Consider the following 24,450-nt stretch of genomic DNA (forward strand, 5'->3'; position numbering starts at 1 on the left):
AAGATGGTCAAAATGCTACTGGGGAGGAACAGAGGATGAGTTCAACTAGCCCCAGATGTGATGACGCAGCTAGCTCAAAGCCAAAAGGACGGCTAGCAGCCGACGGTGCTGGTGGTGAACGGCGAATCCGATGTTCTAAGGATCAACATGCCATTGGAACCTGGAATGTAAGATCTATGAGCCAGGGCAAATTGGATGTGGTTATTGGTGAGATGTCAAGATTAAAGATAGACATTTTGGGTGTCAGTGAACTGAAATGGACTGGAATGGGCCACCACATCAAATGACCACCAGACCTACTACTGTGGACAAGAGGACCACAGAAGAAATGGAGTAGCCTTCCTAATTAATAGTCAAGTGGCTAAAGCAGTGCTCGGATACAATCCAAAAAACGATAGAATGATCTCAATTCAAATTCAGGGCAAGCCATCTAACATCACGGTGATCCAAATATACGCCCCAACCACAGATGCTGAAGAAGCTGAAGTAGAGCAGTTCTATGAGGATCTGCAGCACCTACTGGACAACACATCTAAAAGAGATGTTATTTTCATCACAGGAGACTGGAATACTAAGGTGGGCAGTCAAATCACACCTGGAATTACAGGTAAGCATGGCCTGGGAGAACAAAATGAAGCAGGACATAGGCTGATAGAATTTTGCCAAGACAACTCACTCTGCATAACAAACACTCTCTTCCAACAACCTAAGAGACGGCTTTATACATGGACTTCACCAGATGGACAACACCGAAATCAGATTGACTACATCGTTTGCAGCCAAAGGTGGCGGACATCTATACAGTCGGTAAAAACAAGACCTGGAGCTGACTGTAGTTCAGATCACGAACTTCTTCTTGCACAATTCAGGATCAGACTAAAGAGATTAGGGAAGACCCACAGATCAGCTAGATATGAGCTCACTAATATTCCTAAGGAATATGCAGTGGAGGTGAAGAATCGATTTAAGGGACTGGACTTAGTAGATAGGGTCCCGGAAGAACTCTGGACAGAACTTCACAACATTGTTCAGGAGGCAGCAACAAAATACATCCCAAAGAAAGAGAAAACCAAGAAGGCAAAATGGCTGTCTGCTGAGGCACTAGAAGTAGCCCAAGAAAGAAGGAAAGCAAAAGGCAACAGTGATAGGGGGAGATATGCCCAATTAAATGCAAAATTCCAGAGGTTAGCCAGAAGAGATAAGGAATTATTTTTAAACAAGTAATGCACAGAAGTGGAAGAAGACAATAGAATAGGAAGGACAAGAGACCTCTTCCAGAAAATTAGAAACGTTGGAGGTAAATTCCAGGCCAAAATGGGTATGATCAAAAACAAAGATGGCAAGGACCTAACAGAAGAAGAGATCAAGAAAAGGTGGCAAGAATATACAGAAGACCTGTATAGGAAGGATAACAATATCAGGGATAGCTTTGACGGTGTGGTCAGTGAGCTAGAGCCAGACATCCTGAAGAGTGAGGTTGAATGGGCCTTAAGAAGCATTGCTAATAACAAGGCAGCAGGAGACGACGGCATCCCAGCTGAACTGTTCAAAATCTTGTGAGATGATGCTGTCAAGGTAATGCATGCTATATGCCAGCAAATTTGGAAAACACAAGAATGGCCATCAGATTGGAAAAAATCAACTTATATCCCCATACCAAAAAAGGGAAACACTAAAGAATGTTCAAACTATCGAACAGTGGCACTCATTTCACATGCCAGTAAGGTAATGTTCAAGATCCTGCAAGGTAGACTTCAGCAATTCATGGAGCGAGAATTGCCAGATGTACAAGCTGGGTTTAGAAAAGGCAGAGGAACTAGGGACCAAATTGCCAATATCCGCTGGATAATGGAAAAAGCCAGGGAGTTTCAGAAAAACATTGATTTCTGTTTTATTGACTATTCTAAAGCCTTTGACTGTGTGGACCATAACAAATTGCAGCAAGTTCTTAGTGGTATGGGGATACCAAGTCATCTTGTCTGCCTCCTGAAGAATCTGTATAACGACCAAGTAGCAACAGTAAGAACAGACCACGGAACAACGGACTGGTTTAAGATTGGGAAAGGAGTACGGCAGGGCTGTATACTCTCACCCTACCTATTCATCTTGTACACAGAACACATCATGCGACAAGCTGGGCTTGAGGAATCCAAGGCTGGAGTTAAAATCACTGGAAGAAACATTAACAATTTCAGATATGCAGATGATACCACTTTGATGGCTGAAAGCGAAGAGGAACTGAGGAGCCTTATGATGAAGGTGAAAGAAGAAAGTGCAAAAGCTGGCTTGCAGCTAAACCTCAAAAAACCAAGATGATGGCAACCAGCTTGATTGATAACTGGCAAATAGAGAAAATGTAGAAGCAGTGAAAGACTTTGTATTTCTAGGTGCGAAGATTACTGAGGATGCTGACTGCAGTCAGGAAATCAGAAGACGCTTAATCCTTGGGAGAAGAGCAATGACAAATCTCGATAAAATAGTTAAGAGCAGAGACCTCATACTGACAACAAAGGTCCGCGTAGTTAAAGCAATGGTTTTCCTAGTAGTAACATATGGCTGCGAGAGCTGGACCATAAGGAAGGCTGAGAGAAGGAAGATAGATGCTTTGGAACTGTAGTGTTGGAGGAAAATTCTGAGAGTGCCTTGGACTGCAAGAAGATCAAACCAGTCCATCCTCCAGGAAATAAAGCCAGACTGCTCACTTGAGGTAATGATATTAAAGGCAAAACTGAAGTACTTTGGCCACATAATGAGAAGACAGGACACCCTGGAAAAGGTGCTGATGCTAGGGAGAGTGGAAGGCAAAAGGAAGAGGGGCCGACCAAGGGCAAGATGGATAGATGATATTCTAGAGGTGATGGATTCGTCCCTGGGGGAGCTGGGGGTGTTGACGACCAACAGGAAGCTCTGGCATGGGCTGATCCATGAAGTCACGAAGAATCGGAAGCGACTAAATGAATAAACAACAACAACAAAGCTATTCTTTGTCCAGGCCTTTTTTTCTAAAATCTGTTTCTGCATTCTACTTGGATCAGGACATTATATTGCCTACTATGGTTTCCCAATCCCTCAACATCAAAAGAAAAACTGTTCATTCTGTTGATGTCCAAAGAATGATTGACTTTCACCTGAATCAAATAGCATAATTCAGAAGAGACTAGTACTTATTTTTAGCCTTCTAAGATCCCTTTTAAAAATAGGGACTCTCTTCCGAATGTTTGTCTAAAGGGACAGAGGTAATCATGAAGCTTTAGTATGAATTGGCAATATAACAGTGGCCCCTTTGTATTAATTGTAGGAGAAAAGCCATGTTAATCTGTGGTGGCAAAAAAAATCAGAAGGAGCATGGTACCTTTTTTGACTTAACACATCTATCTGTATACTACTAAAACTTGTGTCTGTTTGATATTTTGTAACCTTCAACTGGATGAAATGGTGCATCATAGGGCAACAATATTTGGACCAAGGTACTTCAAATGGGCTAATTTACAGAATGTGTCCAAAATCCAGGACCCTTGATTCTTGTGGAATTGAAATTTGTCAAATTTTATAAAATATTTTATGACATAAAATTGTCATAAAACATTTCCTGTGGACAACTCCTGATGTTTGACTGGGCTATTTTCAAGCCAGATACATCTCTGAATATCTCTGAATTTTTAAGGACTTTTCCAGTGAAGGCAGTACATTAGAAGCTCTGCCACTGTTGAAGGCATTGAGGAAGGGAGGGAGGGATCTCTGACCTCTTTCCTGCCTTCCTCTGGCTCTTGCACACAATCAGCTGGCAGCAGGACCCAACAGGTGAGCAGCAATTGGCTGCTAGGAAACTCGGCCAAGAATGATGACAGCCTTGCTGTACCACAAATAACTCTCCTTAGTGATTCTACAATATGACATCGGAAAGTAAGAGGTTAGGCAGAGATTGCTCTGCCTAGCAGGGACAGGACAGGAAGGTCCTTTATCAATGGCATCTCAGGGAAGGAACAAGGAGGCCAATAATGAAACATGCATCACGATGCCACAAGAAATATTTTCTTCTGTCATTGTGACTTAATGTGGATGTCTGTGCCTTTCATTGGCCCAATTAGATGCATAGAATCTCTGATCATTCTACAGACTCTTTGCTAATTATCTTTATTTCTCTCTTTTGCAGAATATTGTAATTGAAGATCATCAAGGGAAAATAATCCTGTTTTGAAGTTTGGTATTATTATTCCAGACTGAGAGAAACTTTACAACTCTATACAGAACTGGATTTTCACCCTAGTTTAGCAGCTTTGCTGCTCACTTAAATACTGATGAATGAAGACCCCATTTGGAAAGGCACCAGGTCAGCGATCCAGAGCTGATGCAGGTAGGTAATACCGTCCTACATCCCATCGGTGGATAGCAAACATTGATGGCTGCAGATCCATATCTTGCATTGTGGTGCTTCTAGGTGTTGGAGGCCAGATGCCTGTACCTGAGAGTTCTGCTAGTTTCTTGCGTTTGTCACACTAAACATCCACTGCAAATGTAGACTGGCAGATTCATACTGGAGTGCTCAACATGGCAAGAGGGACATAAGAGGGTAGGTGATGTTCCTGCTGTTCCTTTAGAATTGTTGGCTGCTAAACAGGAAATCTATATCAGTTTCTCAGAAAGTCTCTTTGAAAATTTTAATCAGTTTAAAACTGACCATTAGTTGTCCTTACCCTTTTCTTCTTTGTATGTTCTCTTGCATGTTATGTATGGTTCAGGTGTGTTCCTAAACGTGCTTCGTTCTGATAAGACTTTGACTCTTTTTAATCAAATAGGATGTGCAGAGATATTTAGGCAGGCTTTGCTTACAGGGTCTCAGTATGCAGTGTGGTTATGAAGCATGCTGAAGGAGGGAGGCCAGCTGGCACAATTGCAATCCTTTCTTCCACCTCTGTGTATAGTTAAGAATGTTTCCATATAGTTAAAGAGGATTTAGTTTTAGTTTTTCTGCTTTCCTCATATTGACATAATTTGACTGACTCTCCATGTTTTGTTATTTATATCATCCCTTAAAAACACTTTAGGCAGGCTTTGCTTACAGGATCTCTGCATTTTTTAGATAGATTAGATACAGATACAGATATCGCATGAAGTGCCATGGCAAGACAAGACCCTGCATGGAATATACCATCAACAGATAGCAGAGGTGGCTGACATTGGGAAATCCTACCAGTGGCTGGAAAGGGCTGGACTAAAAGATAGCATTGAGGCACTGATCACAGCAGCACAAGAACAGGCACTAAGCCCCAGATCCATAGAAGCAAGGGTCTATCACACTAGACAGGACCCAAGGTGCAGACTGTGCAGAGAGGCCTCAGAGACAGTCCAACACATAGTGGCAGGGTGTAAGATGCAGGCAGGAACAGCATACACTGAACAGCACAACCAAGTAGCTGGCATAATGTACAGGAACATCTGCACAGTATATGGGCTAGACCCTCCCAAATCCAGATGGGAGATTCCACAGAAGGTTGTGGAGAATGTGGGACTTCCAGATCCAGATGGACAGACAGGTACTGGTGGTGGTAGATTGTGATAAGAAGACAGCAGTGGTGATAGATGTAGTGGTGCCAAGTGACAGCAACATAAGGAAGAAGTAGTATGAGAAGCTGGAGAAGTACCAGGGCCTGAAGGAGGAACTAGAGAGGATGTAGAAAGTGAAGGCCAAAGTGGTCCCAGTGGTGGTAAGAGCACTCAGGGCTGTGACTTCTAAGCTGGGAGAGTGGCTCCAACAGATCCCAGGAGCAACCTCAGAGCTCTCTGTCCAGAAGAGTACAGTGCTAGGAACAGCTAGCACTGCACAGAACCCTCAAGCTCCCAGGCCTCTAGTAGAGGATCTGAGATTGAGGAAGAGACATACCACCCATAGGGGTGAGAAGGGAATTTTTTTATATTGCATGACACTGTTGTGCTGAGTATTGCATGTGGCTTTAAGAAAACGTAGGGCCAGGAATGGTGCTGGATATTTTTGACATCACTGCATAACTGATTCTGCAGTTGCACTGCAGAAGGGTTGCACTGATTTTGTTTCCAGGTATAATTCAAAATGTTGGTGATAATTTTTAAGCCATTTCACCCCATAGGCAGTATAAATTTTGCCTGAGGTTATTATCTGTTCTCTTTGCCTATTCTTACTAGCTAATTCTTATTACAAAGGTTTATGAATACTTTTTAGTTCTTTTTCCATTTTTAATTTGTATGGTTTTTAATTGTTGTAAGCCATTCAAAACATATATACTTTAGAAGCATGGGATATAAATGTTAATATAAAATATTCTTTATTGGTCAAGATTATCAGGACAAATTATTTTTGTAACCTAGATTGATTGTAACTGATATGTTAGGAAAAAAAATCACCATTAGTAAGCAATTATATCAGAAGAGATCCTTTTGAAAAGGCACTGACATTTTAAAATGAGGGAAACATTTGTGATCTAGTATGAATTTTGGTCACAGACTGCAGTATACATCAAGATAAAAACAAGCGCAAGTACAAAATTGTAATATAACCGTATAAAAATAAAAGAAAATTTTATCTTAAAATTATAAGGTTCAGAGTTTAAATCTTAGTATTAGGGTTGTATCTGTCTTCCCAGATCCAGCAAATGAATGCACAGAATTTAACTGCTTCCATACTACTTCTTCATCTTAGTAAAAAGGAAGTAAGTGATGGTTCAGATTAATTCTAAAAAAATTAGGAGAGTGAGGCAATAAAGGTACAGCAAATAATTTTTATAAAGAGCACAGCTTAAGAGAACTTGGTCTACTGATTTTCCTGCTCTAGAACCACAAGAGAGTTTCTGATATAAAAGCAAAATGCAGTAGGTTTATCTAATTTTTCATGAATGACAGTACAAAAATACTTCTGCTATAGTTTGGTTGTGTTTTTTTTTATTGTCAGAGCACAACATAAATATATCTGACTTGCATAAAACAAGTATGGAATAGCTGGGAGTCATTATTCAAACTCAACAGTGGAAAATGAAACATAATTCTAGTGTGCTAGATTGGCAGTTAATAGCTGATAGAATAAAAACGAGTTAAATACTAGAATGTTATGTTGGAGGCTTGATCTGTGCAGAAGCTTTGTATACTGTTTTTATCTTCTGTGTAGGCATACTTTCATATCATTGCTTACATCCATTCATAGAGTTTTGTGAATGAGGATGGGAAACACATTTGTAATAAATAATAGTCAGAACACACATTGCATTAACTTTGTTTCCTCTGTTTAGAAGTTCTAAATACTACAAGTCTTTCAAAACAGTGGCAAGCCCTCTTCCATACCCATCCCACAAGTTTTATTGCAGTGCTAGATACATGTCCATAAGTAGCTTTCTCTTAGTTATGTAAAGTAATGAATTGCTTTTTTGTTCATTAATTCAGTTAGTTACACTTATTCTAATAACAGTATACCTGTCATGAGTACTGATGGTGAGCAGGAGGGGGCCTCTATCCAGGGGGGAAAACACATGCGTAGTACTGAGGAGTTAAGCAGCCATTCAAAGAGACACAGATCAGACCCACCTTAACCTTTGGGGTTTATCTGTCTGGTTTTGTCCCACGCTTCTTCAGTTTGTTAGGATTTTCTGTCTAATGTAGCAGTAATAAAGTACTAGAGACCTATTCCTTGTCTCAGCGTGGTTCCTGGCTGTTAGGACAATACCATTCTCAAAGATGGAAGTCTAAGTTGATCAATCTTTTATCTAATGCCTTTGGTGAACACTTTAGCCTGAAACCAGTGATGATAGAATAATATCTGTTAAAACACTTGACAACTGTGATAGCATCATATATATTACTAACATGAAAATATCTGGCTTTTCCACTCCCCCCCAAAAAATTGCCTAGACAAAATGTATTCTTCAACTTGAATAATGAGAGAATCTACTAAGGTCTTCAATGGAGTTATATGACAAGCTCCTTTTATAATAGGAACTCCCTTAGTGTGTTGTTACCACTAACTCTTTCTAAGCTATTTCTATTCAAACTGAATATTAATAATGTGTTTTAAGTCACATGGTGTACCTTAAACATCCAAGTAGCCATATGTTAGTCACCAAAGCTAGATTTTGAGCCACTGATACAAGGTTTGCTATGAGGAGTTTACCCTTCACGCTTAACTATGCAATATTACCTGTTCAGCAGTATGTCTGGCACTATTTCAATAATAGTGGTTTTATTAGTAACTATACTAGAATATCAAAGCTATGGCTTTGATATCTTGCTTATAAAAAGTCAGTTTTTTTCATTGAATTCATTGCTTGCTCTTCTTAATTTCATTTGATTAGAGACTAGTACCTATACATTTCAGCTTTCTTGTCCTAACTGATTCTAATCTTGGGCTTAGCCAGTCTTTGGGGATAGAAATGGAAATTCTAATGTCAAAAAGTGTGATGCATATCTTAAAAAACAGTGCAGCTGAGGCCTTTGGTAATATTAGGCTTTTCCTTAGAGAAAGGGCTCAAGAGTGTGTTTTCTGAATGCAAGTCTGTTAGCTCCCAGTTTAGGTAAAGGGAAATGATTACTATTCAGGCAGATACTTGGCCTATCAAGCTGACTTAAGTATTCTTATTTAATAGCTTTTCAGAATATTTTAATGCATTTCTTGATGTCACTTAGTAGTTTAATCTGTTATTGATGCCAGTGTTGGATGATGATGATGATGATGATGGTTGAACATTTTGTGCAAATAAATAAATAGAAATACTAGCTCATTAGTAGTGTACTTAGCAAGTGTTTATGAGCTGTAGAACTATTTTACATTTGTAGCACCTGTCTAAAGAATCTATATTTGTAAACAAGATCAAAACATTAACAAATTCTGACAATTCTGGAATAGAAGCCAAACAGTAAAATTGATGGGATTGCATGAAAAGAATTCTCATTTGGTATAAAGACTAGGTTAATATGCTAGCATTTAGCAACCACATACAGATTACAAAGACACAGTATCTGTCTAAAATGGATGCTGTCTGGCTCTTTTCGAATAAGAAAAGGTTTCAAGAGGATAAATGCTTCTCTAAGGTTGGCTTGTTCTTTTATAGGTGAAACCTACATTATATTTGCAGAGATGATTTGTATGATCCAGGTTCATAGGGTACATAACAGATTTCCTAGAACATGACTAATCATCACTATATACAAGGCAGTCTTGGGATATGTTTTATAAATAACCTTCTGTAATTTCAGGCTTTATCTGAATATTTTCATTGTGACCATGGAGGTAGCCCAAAATATTCTTGATCTGCAAAAATTTATACCTGTTTTACCTTTGCTAGTTAGATCTTTAGCAGTATGAGAACCAAAACTAAGGAGTCTTTTAAAAATAGCTATGTAAGAAAGTTGTCTCACCAGAATATTTGTCTTAATTCAGAATATAATTCAAATTTAAAATCCCAATAATCCCTGAAAGATTTTTTTCTTTTAGAGAACCTAAGCAAGACCAGATATGGATCCTGCCTCCTGTCATTGGAGACTCAACAGTATTTAGGGAGCGAAAAGTAACAAGTACTAACACTACCTGGCAACATGAATGTTAAAGCACCAAGCTTTATTTACTACATTTTCATCTGATAACCCTACAGGTTATAAACAAGGGGAGGTCATTCATAACATTGGGATATAAAACACCTGCTCTGCTGCTATACTCAGGCTTCTTCTTTCATATCCAGATCAAACCTTAAGCTGCCAATATGACGCCACTTTCTTGGCTTTGTCATTGGCCAAAAACAAGTCATTTTCAGTGCATGCTATTGGTAATAATCGGCAGGTCAGCAGGTGGGCCAAATTCTGTATTCTGTATACTCAGGCAAGCCTAATTTTGAATTGTGAACACCAAGATATCTTTGGGGGCAGGGGTAAAAATTTAATTCACTGAGGTTGATTTAAAGTAGGATAGATTAGATTTGAGTGATGTGCTCTATGTATAACCATAGCAAATGCTCTGCAACATAAGAATAGTCTAAATTTGCCTATCATGCAGCTTTGCCTCATGTCTTAGTTCTTGTTTGCTTTTTTCTTGTAGGGCATGCAGGTGTCTCTGCCAGCATGATGAAGAAAAGAGCTTCCCACAAGTAAGTAATGTTGTCATCTTAATCCCATGCTTCCCATTTTCATGAGGGAGCTGCAGTTGTAGAGTTTCGTGAAGAGTAGCTGTTCGTTGCATAATCTGCAAACGTTCTGCTCATCAAGAACTAGTTATCTGGACATTTTAAGACCTTATTATTTATCTAACATCATATTTAAAAAGGGAAATTTGGTGAGCCTCCTTGTGGAATATTCCTTGGGTATTGTAAGATGTTATCTCCTCTTACATTCTCTTCTGTAGTATATCACCTTTATCATGTGGTCCTTGCACAAAAGAGTGCTAAGGAATGTTATAGAGTTGGAAGGTATTTTTTACCCGATCCCAACATGCTGCTATATGATAATTTTAGCAAAGATAAAAACTATTATATGAACCAAACTGAATTCAAGTTAAAAGACATCAGTTATTCATGGTAAGAATTGTACCGTTTTTTTACACCTTTAAAATCAAGTACCATATGTTCAAGATGGAAGTATTTCAGCACAGGAACACAAGGCTGTTAGGTTTTCCAAAGGCTTGGCTGCAGTTTCTCATATAGACAAAGCTGCCTAGAGTGTTTCCCAGCCTGGGAGTTTTTTGGAGAGAATACAAGGCTCCTGTCAAGTTGCATGGTGGGAATAGGAGGGAAAAAAATGAATACAAGGAATGTTGTGTTTTTGGAACCCAAGTCCTAGTAGAATCTATATTTTTGAAACCAGATAGGTAAGATAAGTTTATGTATGTTACAAAACATATATTTGTAAGAAAAGACTAGTATTTCCTTGGCCCAGATCAGAGCTCTACATTAAAGTGGAAATTTTTTTAAGTTCAGTCAGAATCTACTTCTGGGATAATTCTAGAATCACATGAAATAGCTATAGAATGATCCAGGTCATCATCTCAAATGAGAATATACTTGGAAGTGTGTGTGTGTGTGTGTGTGTGTATTAAATAACTAAATTTCTTAATAGGAAAGACTAGTCAAGTATGAGATACTTCATATTACACAACATAATAGAATTTTTTGACATTATATTTACATCTTAATGGCTTTATATATAAATACAGAAAGCATAGAAACAACGTGGGACCAAGCAAACCCATTTCTCAACCCAGAAGAAATATTGTAGGCTGCAGAATACAACATGGATGGAAAGAAGGGAGTGGGCCTGTGACACAGTGGAAAGGCACCGTCCTAGACCAGGTTCCTGTAAACCCCTCTCTCTTCCTTATTAAATATGATGGATTTGATTGTGTCTATGGACTAGAACTGCACAAAGATGAGAGGGTTTCAGCACTTGAAGTCCTTCCAGACCGAGTTGGTAAGTATTTTGATGGAGGTTTGAAGTGTTGAGATATTAATCACCAAGGGAAATAGTACTGCCGTAGGCTATACAAGTGAATTGATAATGATTTTCTGAAATATGAAATGTTGGATAGAAAAGTTTGCTGATTTAAAAATTATCCCCACATGGCTTTCAGGAGAGCTGCCAACTGTACAGAGTATCTGTTTAAAGTGCAAAAATAAACATTTTCATACTCCACAGAGCTACAAATTAAAATTTGTCTGGCAAATGACAGAACATCTGCAAACACAAACCAGTTTATTAAGAATCAAAGCCTATCCCTTCTGCTGAATTCTCATTGAAATAAACGTTTACCAAGTTCTTCTAGTGGACCTTTTCAAGGATGGGCTTTACACAATAAAGGTACAACAGAAGACATCCTGGTTTTGTCAATAAGCCAGCTTCAGTGAAAAGCACTTCCAGGCAATATTGATTTAAATGTTGGGTGGTTGCAGTAGAATTGAACAAGCTTGAGAAAGGCCATTTGTTTTATTAATTAAATTTATAGCCTCTATTCTCGCTTAATATAGTGCTTAAGGGGACTAGAAACACAGAAAATAAAGCAAAAACATTTGTAATCTGCCAATTAAACATACCACGCTTCTGAGTCTTTACCTGCATGCAAATACAAGTGGAGAGCACATGTATATTTCTTAGACCACTATAACATACTCTCAAGTTAATAAGTAGACTGTTGCATTTTAAACTAATTTTCAAGTAGTCTTTGAAAGTAGGTGTATATAGAAGACACAAAGGTTTTCATCCTGGAAACTTTAAAAGTCCTATTAATATTTTTATTTTCGCTATTGCCATCCTTTTTAAAAAAAATATGTAAGCTAGTCTTCCTTTATCCACAAACTGTACATTACAAGAACAAATACTATATATCAATAAGAAGCACAAAAAAATCAGGGAGTAATATATATATTTTTTTTTTTAAAAAGCCAGTTTGGTGTAGTGGTGAAGGTGCTGGCCTAGAAACCAGGAGACGGAGTTCCAGGCCTCCCTTAGTCATGAAAGCTGGCTGGGTGACCAGTCACTTTCTCAGCCCAACCCACCTCACAGGGATGTTGTTGTGGGGAAAGTAGGAGGCAGGAATATTAGGTATGTTCACTTGAGTAATATATAAAAAAGGTGGGATGATATTGTATTGAAAAAAAGTTAGTTTACTTTTCATTACTCACGGAATTCCTTGACAGTGTATAATGCTGTGGAGTCCTTGGTGCTCTCTGAGCCTTGTTGTTTTCTTGCAGACATTTCATTGCCAGACTAGGCAACATCTTCAGTGCGAAGAGGGAGTGGGCCTTGCTCTCAGTTTATATACTGTGGCTTGCCCAGCTTGTGCTGGTGGAGGTGTTGTTCTCTCCTTGGGAGTTCCTTGATTGGGCTGTTGTTTGCTGCTTGGTTGATTAGCTGAGTTAATAGTTCTGTGATTAGGGTATATTGTGCTGTTTGATGGTTCATCTGGTGTTAATCCTAGTGCTGGTTTTTGCATAACTGGGTGTTGATTGGTGGTGAGGTGTTCTGGTCTTTTGGTTTTTCTATTGTCTCTTTTGAATGGTATGTAAATGTTGTTTACCTCTATGTGTCTGTTGATGGCTGCTTTGTCTGAGTGCCAAGCTTCCAGGAATTCAATAGAAAAGCCAAAAGACCAGAACTCCTCCTCCCCAGCAATCAACACTCAGTTACACAAAGATAAACACTAGGATTAACACCAGAGGAACAATCAAACTGCAAAATATACCCTAATCAAGGAACAACACCTCCACCAACAAAGCAGGACAAGCCACGGTATATAAGAGAGCAAGTCTCACTCCCTTTTCACACTGAAGATGTTGCCTACTTTGGCAATGAAACGTCTGCAAGAAAACAACAAGGCTCAGAGAGCACCAAGGACTCCACAGTTCAACCCTGAGCCACAAATATTCTCTTCGATTGGTAGTGTATAATGCTTTGACAAATGTTCAGTGAAGCACTCCATGAAAGCTATTTCACAAGCAGTGTGGCCTCCCACCCCTAAGAGCAAAGTGAAACAACCATAAACAGCCACAGTTCCCAACTTCCCCCCTACCCAATCTGAATTTATTCTCAGTGTTCTTGGGCATTGTGTACAATGCAAATATAATTGAGCTTTGGGTCGAGCAGTGGCTGCAACAACAAATTGCCAAATCAGAAGCTGGAATTAGCAAGTTCTGGATATTATGATCATACAGCTTTTAATCTGATGAGCTACTCTAAAGCCCTCTATGATGGATACGATTCTCTAAGATTTCTAGGTTTATCTCTGTGTATGATTATCCATATATAAGTTCTTCAGTGGATCCCTAATAGCAACTTGTCATACCTCAGGCAATATAGATATCCATGGCAAGAACTGTATATAGACTGCATCCCAGTAACCTAGGATAATGCAGAATAGCAGAGTATGATTTACTGAAGGCAGCCTATCTTCATTCATGGGAAATCACTGTTGTAAGATTTAGTGATGGCACCTGCATAGGTGCCTATAAATACTCACTGGTAAACCATTACTTAATAAGAAGCAGGATGGAGATCCATCCTGATCTCATCAGATGTGCTGGTGTATTTGTTGGATCATGAAATCCAATTACACGTTCCCCTTTTCAGTTCAGAGTCAGTAATGACTGTTTCTAATGAAAATTAACAATCAAATTAAAATCACATTCATCAAGCCTTACTGAATTCTAAATACCGATACTATAATTCAGTAAGCCCCTTTAGAATGTTTTCTAAGACTTCTGCACAGTCTTTGTCACTTTATTCAAATATCAGACCACTTTGCCCCATCTCCTTTTCACTCAGCAATGAACGTCTTAACAGGCCTAGACTAAACTGTTCTAGACAGTGGGGTCAATATTTCCCAACATTAAAATTCAATAAAGGTTTCATGGCCTCTTCTTTGTTACTGAATTTACCTCTAAAATTGAATCTTATTGAGTACTTAATGCAAATGTTTACTTTAGTTAATCTAATTAGAATTGTTTTCTTCAGCTTTTAAGTGCGATTGCTGAATACCTTTCTTGCCTAAGTCTCAATTAGAGATTTCTTCAGTACATTAATCTTGAATAGAATCTTGAATAAAATAAAAAAATTATCTAGCTTTGAAGTCAGGAAAATGTTCAATTGCTGCTTTTATATTATTTTTCTGACATCTTAAAATAGAGTGGGCATAGCTTATAACATTAACCAAGCATTGAACTGTATCTTTCAGCTTCGTCCCGGATCAGTGATGCCCACCTGGCAGACATAATGATTGGCAAAGCAGTAGAGCATATGTTTGAGACAGAAGATGGCTCAAAAGATGAATGGAGGGGAATGGTCTTGGCTCAAGCACCTATAATGAAGACATGGTTTTATATTACCTATGAAAAGGATCCTGTCTTGTACATGTACCAGCTCTTAGATGACTATAAAGAAGGTGATCTCCGTATCATGCCTGATTCTAGTAAGTTGATCCATATTTGATCCCCTATAAAAAATCAATTTAAAATTCTCGAAGTTTGGTAGAATACAGAGGCTTTGTAGATAAATTTGACCACCAGTACAAGAAATAATTCTTGCAAACTGACCTGAGAGCTAGACAAAGCAGAGAAGAACAGAAAGGGTTCTTCAGCACAACTAATTGTTGCATGCTTTGAATGTTCTCAGGCAAAATGAATTTTCAGGTTTCCATGACAAATACTTAATTGGAAGGGAAGGCAAAAGAGAATTGACTGCTACAGTTGGCAGTATGGCATGTAAATAGTTATCTAAATTGAGTTTAAAGTTCTTACATTCATATTTTCATTTTCCTTTACAGAATATAATTTTATCACCTCTTGTGTTCTACAGATCTTACATCCAGTTATAGGAAAACTAAGATCCCACTATTTGGGAACATGGGAGGATGAGGCTTACAAAAAAATATTATATAAAGGAATGTAGTGCTGATCTTGGGGAAGGTATGAGAGAACCATTAAGGGGGAGAAGGAAGGAGGAAGCCATTAATGGGGACTTGCAGAAAAGATTACACAGTCCTAGGATAAAAGGAAGAGTGAGAAAGAAACTCAAAATAGTCTTGTCTTGATTTTGTTTAATACAAGATGGGACAAACTTGGACAAGCTTTGAAGATTCTGTTATTTGAACTTACTACAATAAAGGGCTTTCCTGGAATCCTTGTCATGTCTGTTTTGTGACCTGCCCTACCTTAAAGGGCTAACAACGAAACAAGAATAGTAGTGAGGCCATGAGTAGCCTAACTGGTGTGTGTGTGTGTAAGTAAAGAAAAAGGGGAGGTTGTTGAAAATAATGTGAAGGTATGGCAGCATTGTTACTGCATTTAGCACCATCTAGCTGACCTTGGCTGTTCTTCAAAAAGCAAAGCAGAGTTGGAGATAGTACTTTGATGGAAGACTGCCAGAAGTTCTAGGGCTGTAAACAGGATTTGGAAGATGAAAAATACCCCAGATGGTAACGACAAACCATTTCTGCATTACTGCCAAGAACAATATGGACATGCCCATTAAGTCACCATGTGTTGAGCTTAACTCATAGGAGACTTTATTCAGAAAATAACACAGTGTGACCTTGCCCAGAATGGGGGAGAGAAAGCAGGAAAGATGTAAGCGTTCTTTCAAAAATGATTGTGTACTTTGTGTAATGGGAGCATGTGAGAGGTGCTTGCCTGAAAGAGAAACACTATAGGTTTCGAAGAGTAATAAGGTCACTTCCATCTTGTGTTCAGGTTCTGGAACAGGTCACTTACCTTGAAGCATCACCAGTTTGCCTTTGGTGATGCAGATGTTTTATGTCTTTGTAATGCAATCATTTGTAACAGTGCCAGCAACACATCCTCAAATTCCCACAGTTCTCAAAAAAATTAGTCACCTTTTTGTTGCATACTTGATTGTAGTAATTTTGATATTTTCTTTACAGTATATGCATTATAATTGCAAAGTGAATGGTTTTCCTTACTCAGTGACTTCACCTTTTGTGATTTCTTAAAGCAATATTTGTCATGCTTTAGGATTTATCCAAGACAGCTGGTTTGGTATAGTGGTTAAGGCATTGGTCTAGAAACTGGGAGACTGTGAGTCCTAGTCCCGCCTTAGGCACAAAACCAGCTGGGTGACCTTGGGCCAGTCACTTTCTCTAAGCCCCAGGAAGGAGGCAATGGCAAACCACTTCTGAAAAACCTTGCCAAGAAAACTGCAGGGACTTGTCCAGGCAGTGTCCGAGAATCAGACACGATTGGACGGATTAAAAAAAGAATTTATTCATGAGGTGTTGGGCTTGACTCCAAGCGTACTTTCAGAGATAAGTCCGCTAGCATTTAACATTCTCTGTTTGCCATCAGCTTCTGTGGCTTAATTTCTAGTGGGATAATTCAGCTTGAAGAGTGTGGTGGAAAGACATTCCATTATTGCACTCTCTTCAAGCTGGATACAAATTGGCCTATTTTATTGCAAAGTTTCCTATAGCTAAAAAAAGACTACCAAGAGTTCACTGTTTACCAGTCTGAACCTTAAAGGGAGAGATGGAAATATTAGACCTTCTGCCATAACTTCTTAGAGGCCTGTTAAGTTTGATTAGAGCATTTGTTATGTTAAGGAATTAGTGTTTGGGGGTTGGTCCAGTTCAGTTTAGCTCAATTGGTTTTTTTTCCAGTGTTTCATTTTTACATCAGCCTTCAATCTTTCCTTTTATCTTTACATAAAAATATATATGCATTTTTGTGTGCATTTTTATTTATGAATTGCATCGCAAAATAAAAATGTGAGAATCTAGTGCAAGTATGTATGTATGGATATGTGTGTGTGAGAGAGAATGAATGTTCACATATATGCAGAGTCAGTTTCCCTACTATCCCTGCTTGGGGTGTAGTGGGGGTCATGTGCTCATTATTCTCCAGCAGAAGCATCTGCAAGGGGACACATGATGAAAGCAGGGGCACAATGGAACAAGGGTTTTTTTAAAACATAGTATGTACTTAAAGCATTGAGACTTGCTACAGCAACAATTTTTTATGGCTATCTTGTTACATACTTAGTATATATAATTCATGATCTTGAACTGGTGGCTTAATTTGTTTTGGCTTCCTTTTTAATTAAATTAGAATATTTTTTTAAAATGTAGATTACAGAAGAGAACAAACATACAGACTGCACACTTTTTAACCCAAACCATCAAAATTTTGTTTACAAATAGGCCTATCTAACTCTTTGTCAAAAACAATTATGGTCTTATAATTGTTGGTCAAGTTTGGGAGATAGAGCACTTTTCGTTTGGGTATGGATGGAATATCTTCATGTCCAAGAGGAGGAATTTTTCATTACTGAGGTTGAATAAAGTTCTGTGACTAAGAACAATAATTTGGTTGCTGTATATTTTGAAGAGGCATTAAAGTGAAAAATAGTACTGTAAGCATATACTTCCTTAGGGCACAAAAATTGCCTTTGCTTTGGTTAACAAAACAATGATAAGTATCTCTTGTGATAGCAGAATGATTATTACTCCAAAAACACAACGTTAAGTCATTTTAAATTGAATATTGTTTCCAAATTGTAATTTTTAAAAAATTACAATTTGGAAACAATAAATCCCTATGTGTTCTATTATACTTCATGCATGTTTATTGTAATATAATCTTTATTATCCAAATTTTAATAAATTGATTCTTTGTCCATTAATGCTCCATTTTTATTAGCATTTCAGACTCTTAGGCCAGTGACATAGCTAAGGCACAGGTTAAACGTATATGAAGTATTGATCTTTGGTATCTTTCTGTACAATGCCAACATAGTTTACAGCATTTTTAATGTGTTATATCTTATCAAGAACAAATTTTGAATATGAAGTTGTTAGGTTTTTTAAAAAAAAATGAATTATATTATGAACATTTGTATACTATATACAGCTAACAAGAAAAAGCAACTTAGGCATCACTTTCTATCTATTTTCTTATGCTTGCCATAAGTGTAGCTATTTTTTTTTCAAGGTACTGAAATGGATCTCTAAGATAGAAATAAATTGGGTAAAAGCAGCACTATTTCTTTCAGAAATACATTCCTGGTGTTTTATTTTCACTTTGTAAAGAGGCAACTTCTGTTCTGGTCAAAAACGTTTTGCCCTCTGCTTATCGTTAGAAGTCAGTAAATTGATACTGGTAACATAGATAATTGCCATGAAGAAATGGACTTACAAGGGTATATTGTGTTAAATACTGTTGTGTCTTAACATAAATTTTGTTTTTCCAGACGATTCACCTCCAGCAGAGCGGGAACCTGGAGAAGTTGTGGACAGCCTAGTTGGAAAACAAGTGGAATATGCCAAAGAAGATGGCTCAAAAAGGACTGGCATGGTCATTCATCAAGTGGAAGCCAAACCCTCTGTCTATTTCATCAAGTTTGATGATGATTTCCATATTTATGTCTATGATTTGGTGAAGACATCTTAGACGCCACCATGCAAACTTTTGCCATACTTGTGGAACTTTCAGTGTAAAATTTGTAGACACGGAAGACTTAACTGCTTTCCAGTTTATTTGAAAGCTTAAATGTCCCTGCGAGCCCACAATCTCTGTCAGGAAAATTATTCCATTGTGAACTATACAAATAGACTTTGATGTGAACATGACACATTTTATGTAGGGGAACTCCTTTTCTTAAAGGAAGTCTTGTCGGGGGAGGGTATCTGGATGAAGTTAGGACAAAAAAAAACAGCAGCTGCAAATTCAAGCTGTGTTAAGAATCTAGCAGTGTAATCATTAATCTGATTTTCCCCCCAATTATAACTTTCCCTCGGCTTTTCACTTAACTTTTCAACTGCCACATGCAAGTGTAGCTTGATATTAAATTGCTTTCTTGTATGTAACATTAAGTTTCCTTGTATTAAACATATTACGTCCTTGTTTTGGGGGTTTGGGCAGAGATGATTAAAACTATTTTAAGCAGTGTTAAGGAGTGCCTAAACCAATTAATATCAGTGTCCTATGTTCCAGATGCTATTAAGCTTCTATTACGTGAGAATGTTGTACATTTTAATTGCAGGAAAATAGAACATGGTATACATGTGATGCAGTTGATGAGAAAAATGCAGAGCGAGTGTTTATTCAAATGTAGGACCTGGATAAAATTAAAGCAAGGATGCCTTCAGTTCTCAATATTGTTGTTGTAGGAATTTTTGTTAACTTTTAGCAGAACCCAGGTGCTTGGTGCCGTAGCAGCTTAGTCATTCATGTTAACATTAAAGAATACTACACAGCAACTATTGGGTGTCTCTCAAAACTAGCAACTTAGATTCTTGTATGTGGACTAAAATCTGTTACATGTAACGACAAACCTCATGAAAGAGTCCTCATACATTAAAGGCTTGTCTTACAGAGAAAGAAAGTCATTTGTTGCCTTCTATTTTGATATACTGCATTCCTTCTTGTTTCATTATGTTCTGTTAAAGAAGGCTTCTACCTTTTTTTCTCCTGGCCTTTCTTCTTGGGGTGAGTCCAGACAAGACGTACAATTCCAACCTGTTGTCGCCTTTTGTGCTGTACATTGTATTTGCTTGAGGTATGCTGTTTAATGTGAACTACATTAAAAGAACACTAGGGTTCTGCATGCTAATGGTGCACTATCTAACGAAAGCTAGGCAGTCTCCATGGTTCAGCCATCTGCAGCCGATGATGGATGTAAATAAGCAGCCCGCAGCAACAGAATTCATTCTTGGATCATTTTTTTGTAAAGTGGTAGATTGGTGTGGCAGCTTTTTAAACTAATCAGTGGAAAAATATAACAGCAACAAAATTAAGGCAGGGCATTGCAGTTACTGAAGAACTGCTTTGCACAAGTAAATGAGAACCAAACCTCTTTAACTACAAGGTTAAGGAATTTTAAAAAGTGTTGCTGATCAGCTTTCTGAGGTTAAGATTACCTCTAGTGTGAGTATGCATATTAAACTCCATGCGGTTTAAACTTTTTTTAGTTTTGCCTGAATTCATATTGTAGCCTTAAGGCTTGTGCCTCATTATGCTCTTTAATGGTAATGCCATATAAATACAGTATCTTAAAATCTCTTGACCATTGCTACTGTTGCATTATGTCCAGTATTTCATCATGGGCAACCAAAGGCAAGCTGTTGTCTTTTCCATGAAGAGTTTTTTCAATGCAGTCTTTAAGCCCTAAGTACCTGAGTCATGATGTTCCTGTGTTCTTGAACAAAGTGAGCAGATTTGCAACCCAGTGTTTTTCATCCAGCAGATCTGTATGTTTTCTATTGACTCTTTAGAGTCCTGCATGTAAATCTCAAAGCTGAGCCTGGCTCCATGAGCCCAAGTTGATATTTGTGGCACAAGAATGAGTGAGTGTATTAAACGTACACGAGAAACATGTAAATGTAGTACTTCGAATTGTGGGCTACATAAACAATAAATCCAAAGTATGTCTCAAGATACTTGCTAAGGATTAAGTAGAATGAAAACGTCACGTTCAAAGAGCTTGTAACGAGATGATTTCTGCAAGTCTCTTAATAATACACCACATTCTGCCAGTTTAGAGTAATCTATATTCTGTATAAATTTTATGGTTTTTTAAGTGTCCACATTGTCTGCTTTTTTGATAGCTTAGACCACCTTTTTCTGTTTTTGAGCTAGAGACTAATTTTACACCCTGCCCATCTGTTTTGGGCTTTGTTTTAGGCTCATGTTTCAGATCTGCATGCAGCGCTTGTCACCCTGGTAACTTAATGTTGGTTCCTTGTTCTAGGAATTCAGCATTGGTTTCCAAGTTATTACAAGCTTGTGGTGGCACAAGCTATGGATCTGTGTATAAAAGTCACCAGCCCTTCTCCATTTACCTGCTGTAGTATTGTATATTGTGTGTTTTATGTGATGTCAGGCTGCCCTGTAAAATTTTAAGACAAAATTTAAATGCAGACCATCCCTTTTTTGCATGCTTAGAAGGTAGAATGTTCAATGTAAGAAAGTTAAAGTTGCATGTTAAAAATGTTTAGGTTTTTAGGTTTTTTATTTTGTGTTTTTTGTGAATTTGCTTATTGTGCTGTTTTAATGGTGGTAGTAGGATTAAATGCACTGGTGAGGCAAACATAGTGCCAACAGGAGGTAACTTTCCAGTTGTATGTGTCATGCAGCGTTTGAAGGGACCATGTACTTTACTCAAAAAGAAATAAAAATTAGTTCAATTTAGTACCATGCCTTTTTGTGCCAAATCCTAAATTATGATAAAGTAGAATCTTATTAAAGCCCAGACAATAGTGGAAAAAGCTATTTTTGCTGGATAATTTTTAACTTCCTTAAATTGGTATGTTTTAAAAATTAAGATTTCACCATGGATACGTTAATTGCAACCATTTCAGAGAACCAAAAATGGGGAAAAAAAATAGTTTGTGGTTCCTTGGAAATGCTGTGCTTTTTATATTTTTCATCATTAGTGCAATTTGGATGGTTCTTGCTATGTGTATAGTTCAAAGGTCTTCGTGTTCACATTTTAAAATTAGGTAAATGACTTCATCTCTAGAGCTTGGTTTCATTTTTTTTTTTAATGATGTAGACAGTTCCCTGTTCTCTGCATTTAGAAGTATAAACACTTTAAATCTTTAAATCTGTTACTTAATTCTGTAAGTAATTTTTATAATTATGATGTAACTCTATCCTTAAAACATTTAAAATAAACCCTTTATGTGCAACTTATGACTGTAAATCTTGTTCTCATAAGACAAATGTGATGTGTTCAAATTGAAGAGAAATTTCTTCCATTTTATAATTAAAATGAAATTTTAAAAAAAATCATTCCATTTTGTAATTAAAACTATTTTAACAATGAACAATTATTACGCTGATAAATATTATTAGGCAATACTTTTTTAAGGATCCATCTACGGTGCAAAAAAAAATCTGTTTAAGTTAGATGCAACATTTCAGCAGTCGAGCTGCAAAATTTAAATTTCCAAAATCAAACATCTGAAAAAGTAACCTGATAAATGTTTCATTATCTTGTCCCTGCTTTACAATTAAACAACATAAAATTGTATGCAGACATTCAGGCACCCCTAGTCAAATTGTACCATCAAGTGAATTCCTAAGTGAACAGAAATTGATACATCTGGATATATAAAGTTAAACACATCTTTCTGCAAATTTCAGTGATTATGTGCACATTCAAAATAAAAAAAATGACCAGTTTGGAAACTATTTCAGTCAAAACTCCTTTGTAACATCTCCTTTGGCAGAAATAAAGGCTCCCAAATGTTTCCTGCAGCAAGTCAATCTTCCTATTCTTTGGATTTTTTTTCCCTCACTCTTTCTTGTAGAACTCTTCTAATTTCAAATTATTCTTAGGACTGCTTGCATGTACATGTTTCAGATTGCCCCTCGATAATATTCAAGCCTGGGGACTGTGAAGACTACTACAAACCCTTTCTCTCTCTTCCCGTAAGTACTTCATGGTTGATTTGGAGATACATACTTATGAAATTTAGCTATTGCTAAAAACCAACTGCACTCTATGAAGCTTACGAAGTATACATAATAAAAATGCAATATGAAATCAGAACAAGAATTAAAATGTAAGTTCCAAATGTCTTAAGATTATTGTTCTGTTGAAATATCCAATCTCTTCTCAGCTTCAAATTCTTCAATGACTGTGAGACATGCACTTCTAGGATATTTTGATACATAACGGAATCAAATACTTTAATGGTTAGGCAAGGTTTCCTTTTCTTCCAATTCTTTACTCTTTTTCTGTAAATGAATCTTAGGCAATGAAGTTGGAGAAAAGAGTTTCTCCTGACAACTCTCTCATGCAGATTATTGTTATACAGTGTAAGTATTGTGGTCCTGTAGACAACTACTCCAGTATTATCTAAACTTTCCAGTTGGTCATTTGCAGTGATCCAGGGGTTCTGTTTTGCAGATATGGCCAGTTTTCAAACAATTCTAGCAGAGACACTTCTTGGGCTTCAAACTAACATCCTACATGTCCAACAGACCTCTGTGGTGGTTTCCATTTTGTGGAACATCGTTTCCCTGGAGGCGCATGCAGCCCCAACTCATCTTGCATTAAGCAAACAAGTAAAATCGATACTATTCCAGCATGCCTTCAGCCCTAATTTATTACAGGCATCCTTTATAGGTGTTTTGATTTGCTTTCTGCTGCCCTAAAAATTTTCTCTGTTGTATTATTCACCACCCAGAATCTACTAAGATTGGGGCATCTTAAAAATATTGCCAGATGAATGTGAACAAATATGTCATGTTTAACTTTTTACCATACACATTTTCTCTTTACTTAGGGATACATTGAAACATACTATTTGACCAGGGTGCCTATATTTTTGCATGCATCTATGTAGTAATGATCTAGGAAGCATTTTTTCATTAGTGCTTGCACTGAGTCCATGATCAAACTGAAATATGAGAACTGCTGGATGAATGATGATTGAATGCATTTTTAAGAGTGGCTTTTCAAAGGTGTTAAGACTTATTAATATCTTACATTGCTAACAGATAATACATATTGACAGGGAGAGTAGAACAGGGATATGGAATGAATGCTTGAAAATTCAGTTGATTGGAATAGAGTGGAAATAGGAAACATTCAGATGGTCAGCAGGCACATTTAACTGGGGAGTGGGGGCAGTAAGCACAGTGATGATGCAAAGTAGATGCAACCAGGATTTGGGGGGGGGGGAGTAGGGGTTTTATGTTTTAAACTATATTGTTGTTTATTCGTTCAGTCGCTTCCAATTCTTCGTGACTTCATGGACCAGTCCACGCCAGAGCTTCCTGTCAGTCATCAGCTCGCCCAGGGACGAGTCCGTCACCTCTAGAATATCATCCATCCATCTTGCCCTTGGTCGGCCCCTCTTCCTTTTGCCCTCCACTCTCCCTAGCATCAGCACCTTCTCCAGGGTGTCCTGTCTTCTCATTACGTGGCCAAAGTATTTCAGTTTGGCCTTTAATATCCCCTCAAGTGAGCAGTCTGGCTTTATTTCCTGGAGGATGA

At 37.6% G+C, this 24,450-nt stretch overlaps 1 protein-coding gene across 3 annotated transcripts in view; it reads left to right on the plus strand.

The window, feature by feature from the left end:
* The window catches only part of SPIN1 (spindlin 1), a 57,610-nt gene extending 35,474 nt beyond the window's left edge, over window positions 1–22,136 (plus strand). For 2 of the 3 annotated variants that reach the window (XM_063295234.1, XM_063295235.1), the window contains exons 2-6: window positions 4,154–4,354; window positions 10,049–10,097; window positions 11,159–11,412; window positions 14,669–14,902; window positions 18,694–22,136. In XM_063295234.1, coding sequence (XP_063151304.1) covers window positions 4,303–4,354; window positions 10,049–10,097; window positions 11,159–11,412; window positions 14,669–14,902; window positions 18,694–18,893 — 789 coding nt within the window. In that variant the 5' untranslated portion in view covers window positions 4,154–4,302 and the 3' untranslated portion in view covers window positions 18,894–22,136. Of the gene's footprint in view, window positions 1–4,153; window positions 4,355–4,438; window positions 4,571–10,048; window positions 10,098–11,158; window positions 11,413–14,668; window positions 14,903–18,693 lie in introns of all 3 variants that reach the window. The other variant, XM_063295236.1, reaches the window with a different exon arrangement.
* Window positions 22,137–24,450: the final 2,314 nt, after the last annotated feature.

The sequence above is a fragment of the Candoia aspera genome, chromosome 2, assembly GCF_035149785.1.
Source record: "Candoia aspera isolate rCanAsp1 chromosome 2, rCanAsp1.hap2, whole genome shotgun sequence".
Classification (NCBI taxonomy): domain Eukaryota; kingdom Metazoa; phylum Chordata; class Lepidosauria; order Squamata; family Boidae; genus Candoia; species Candoia aspera.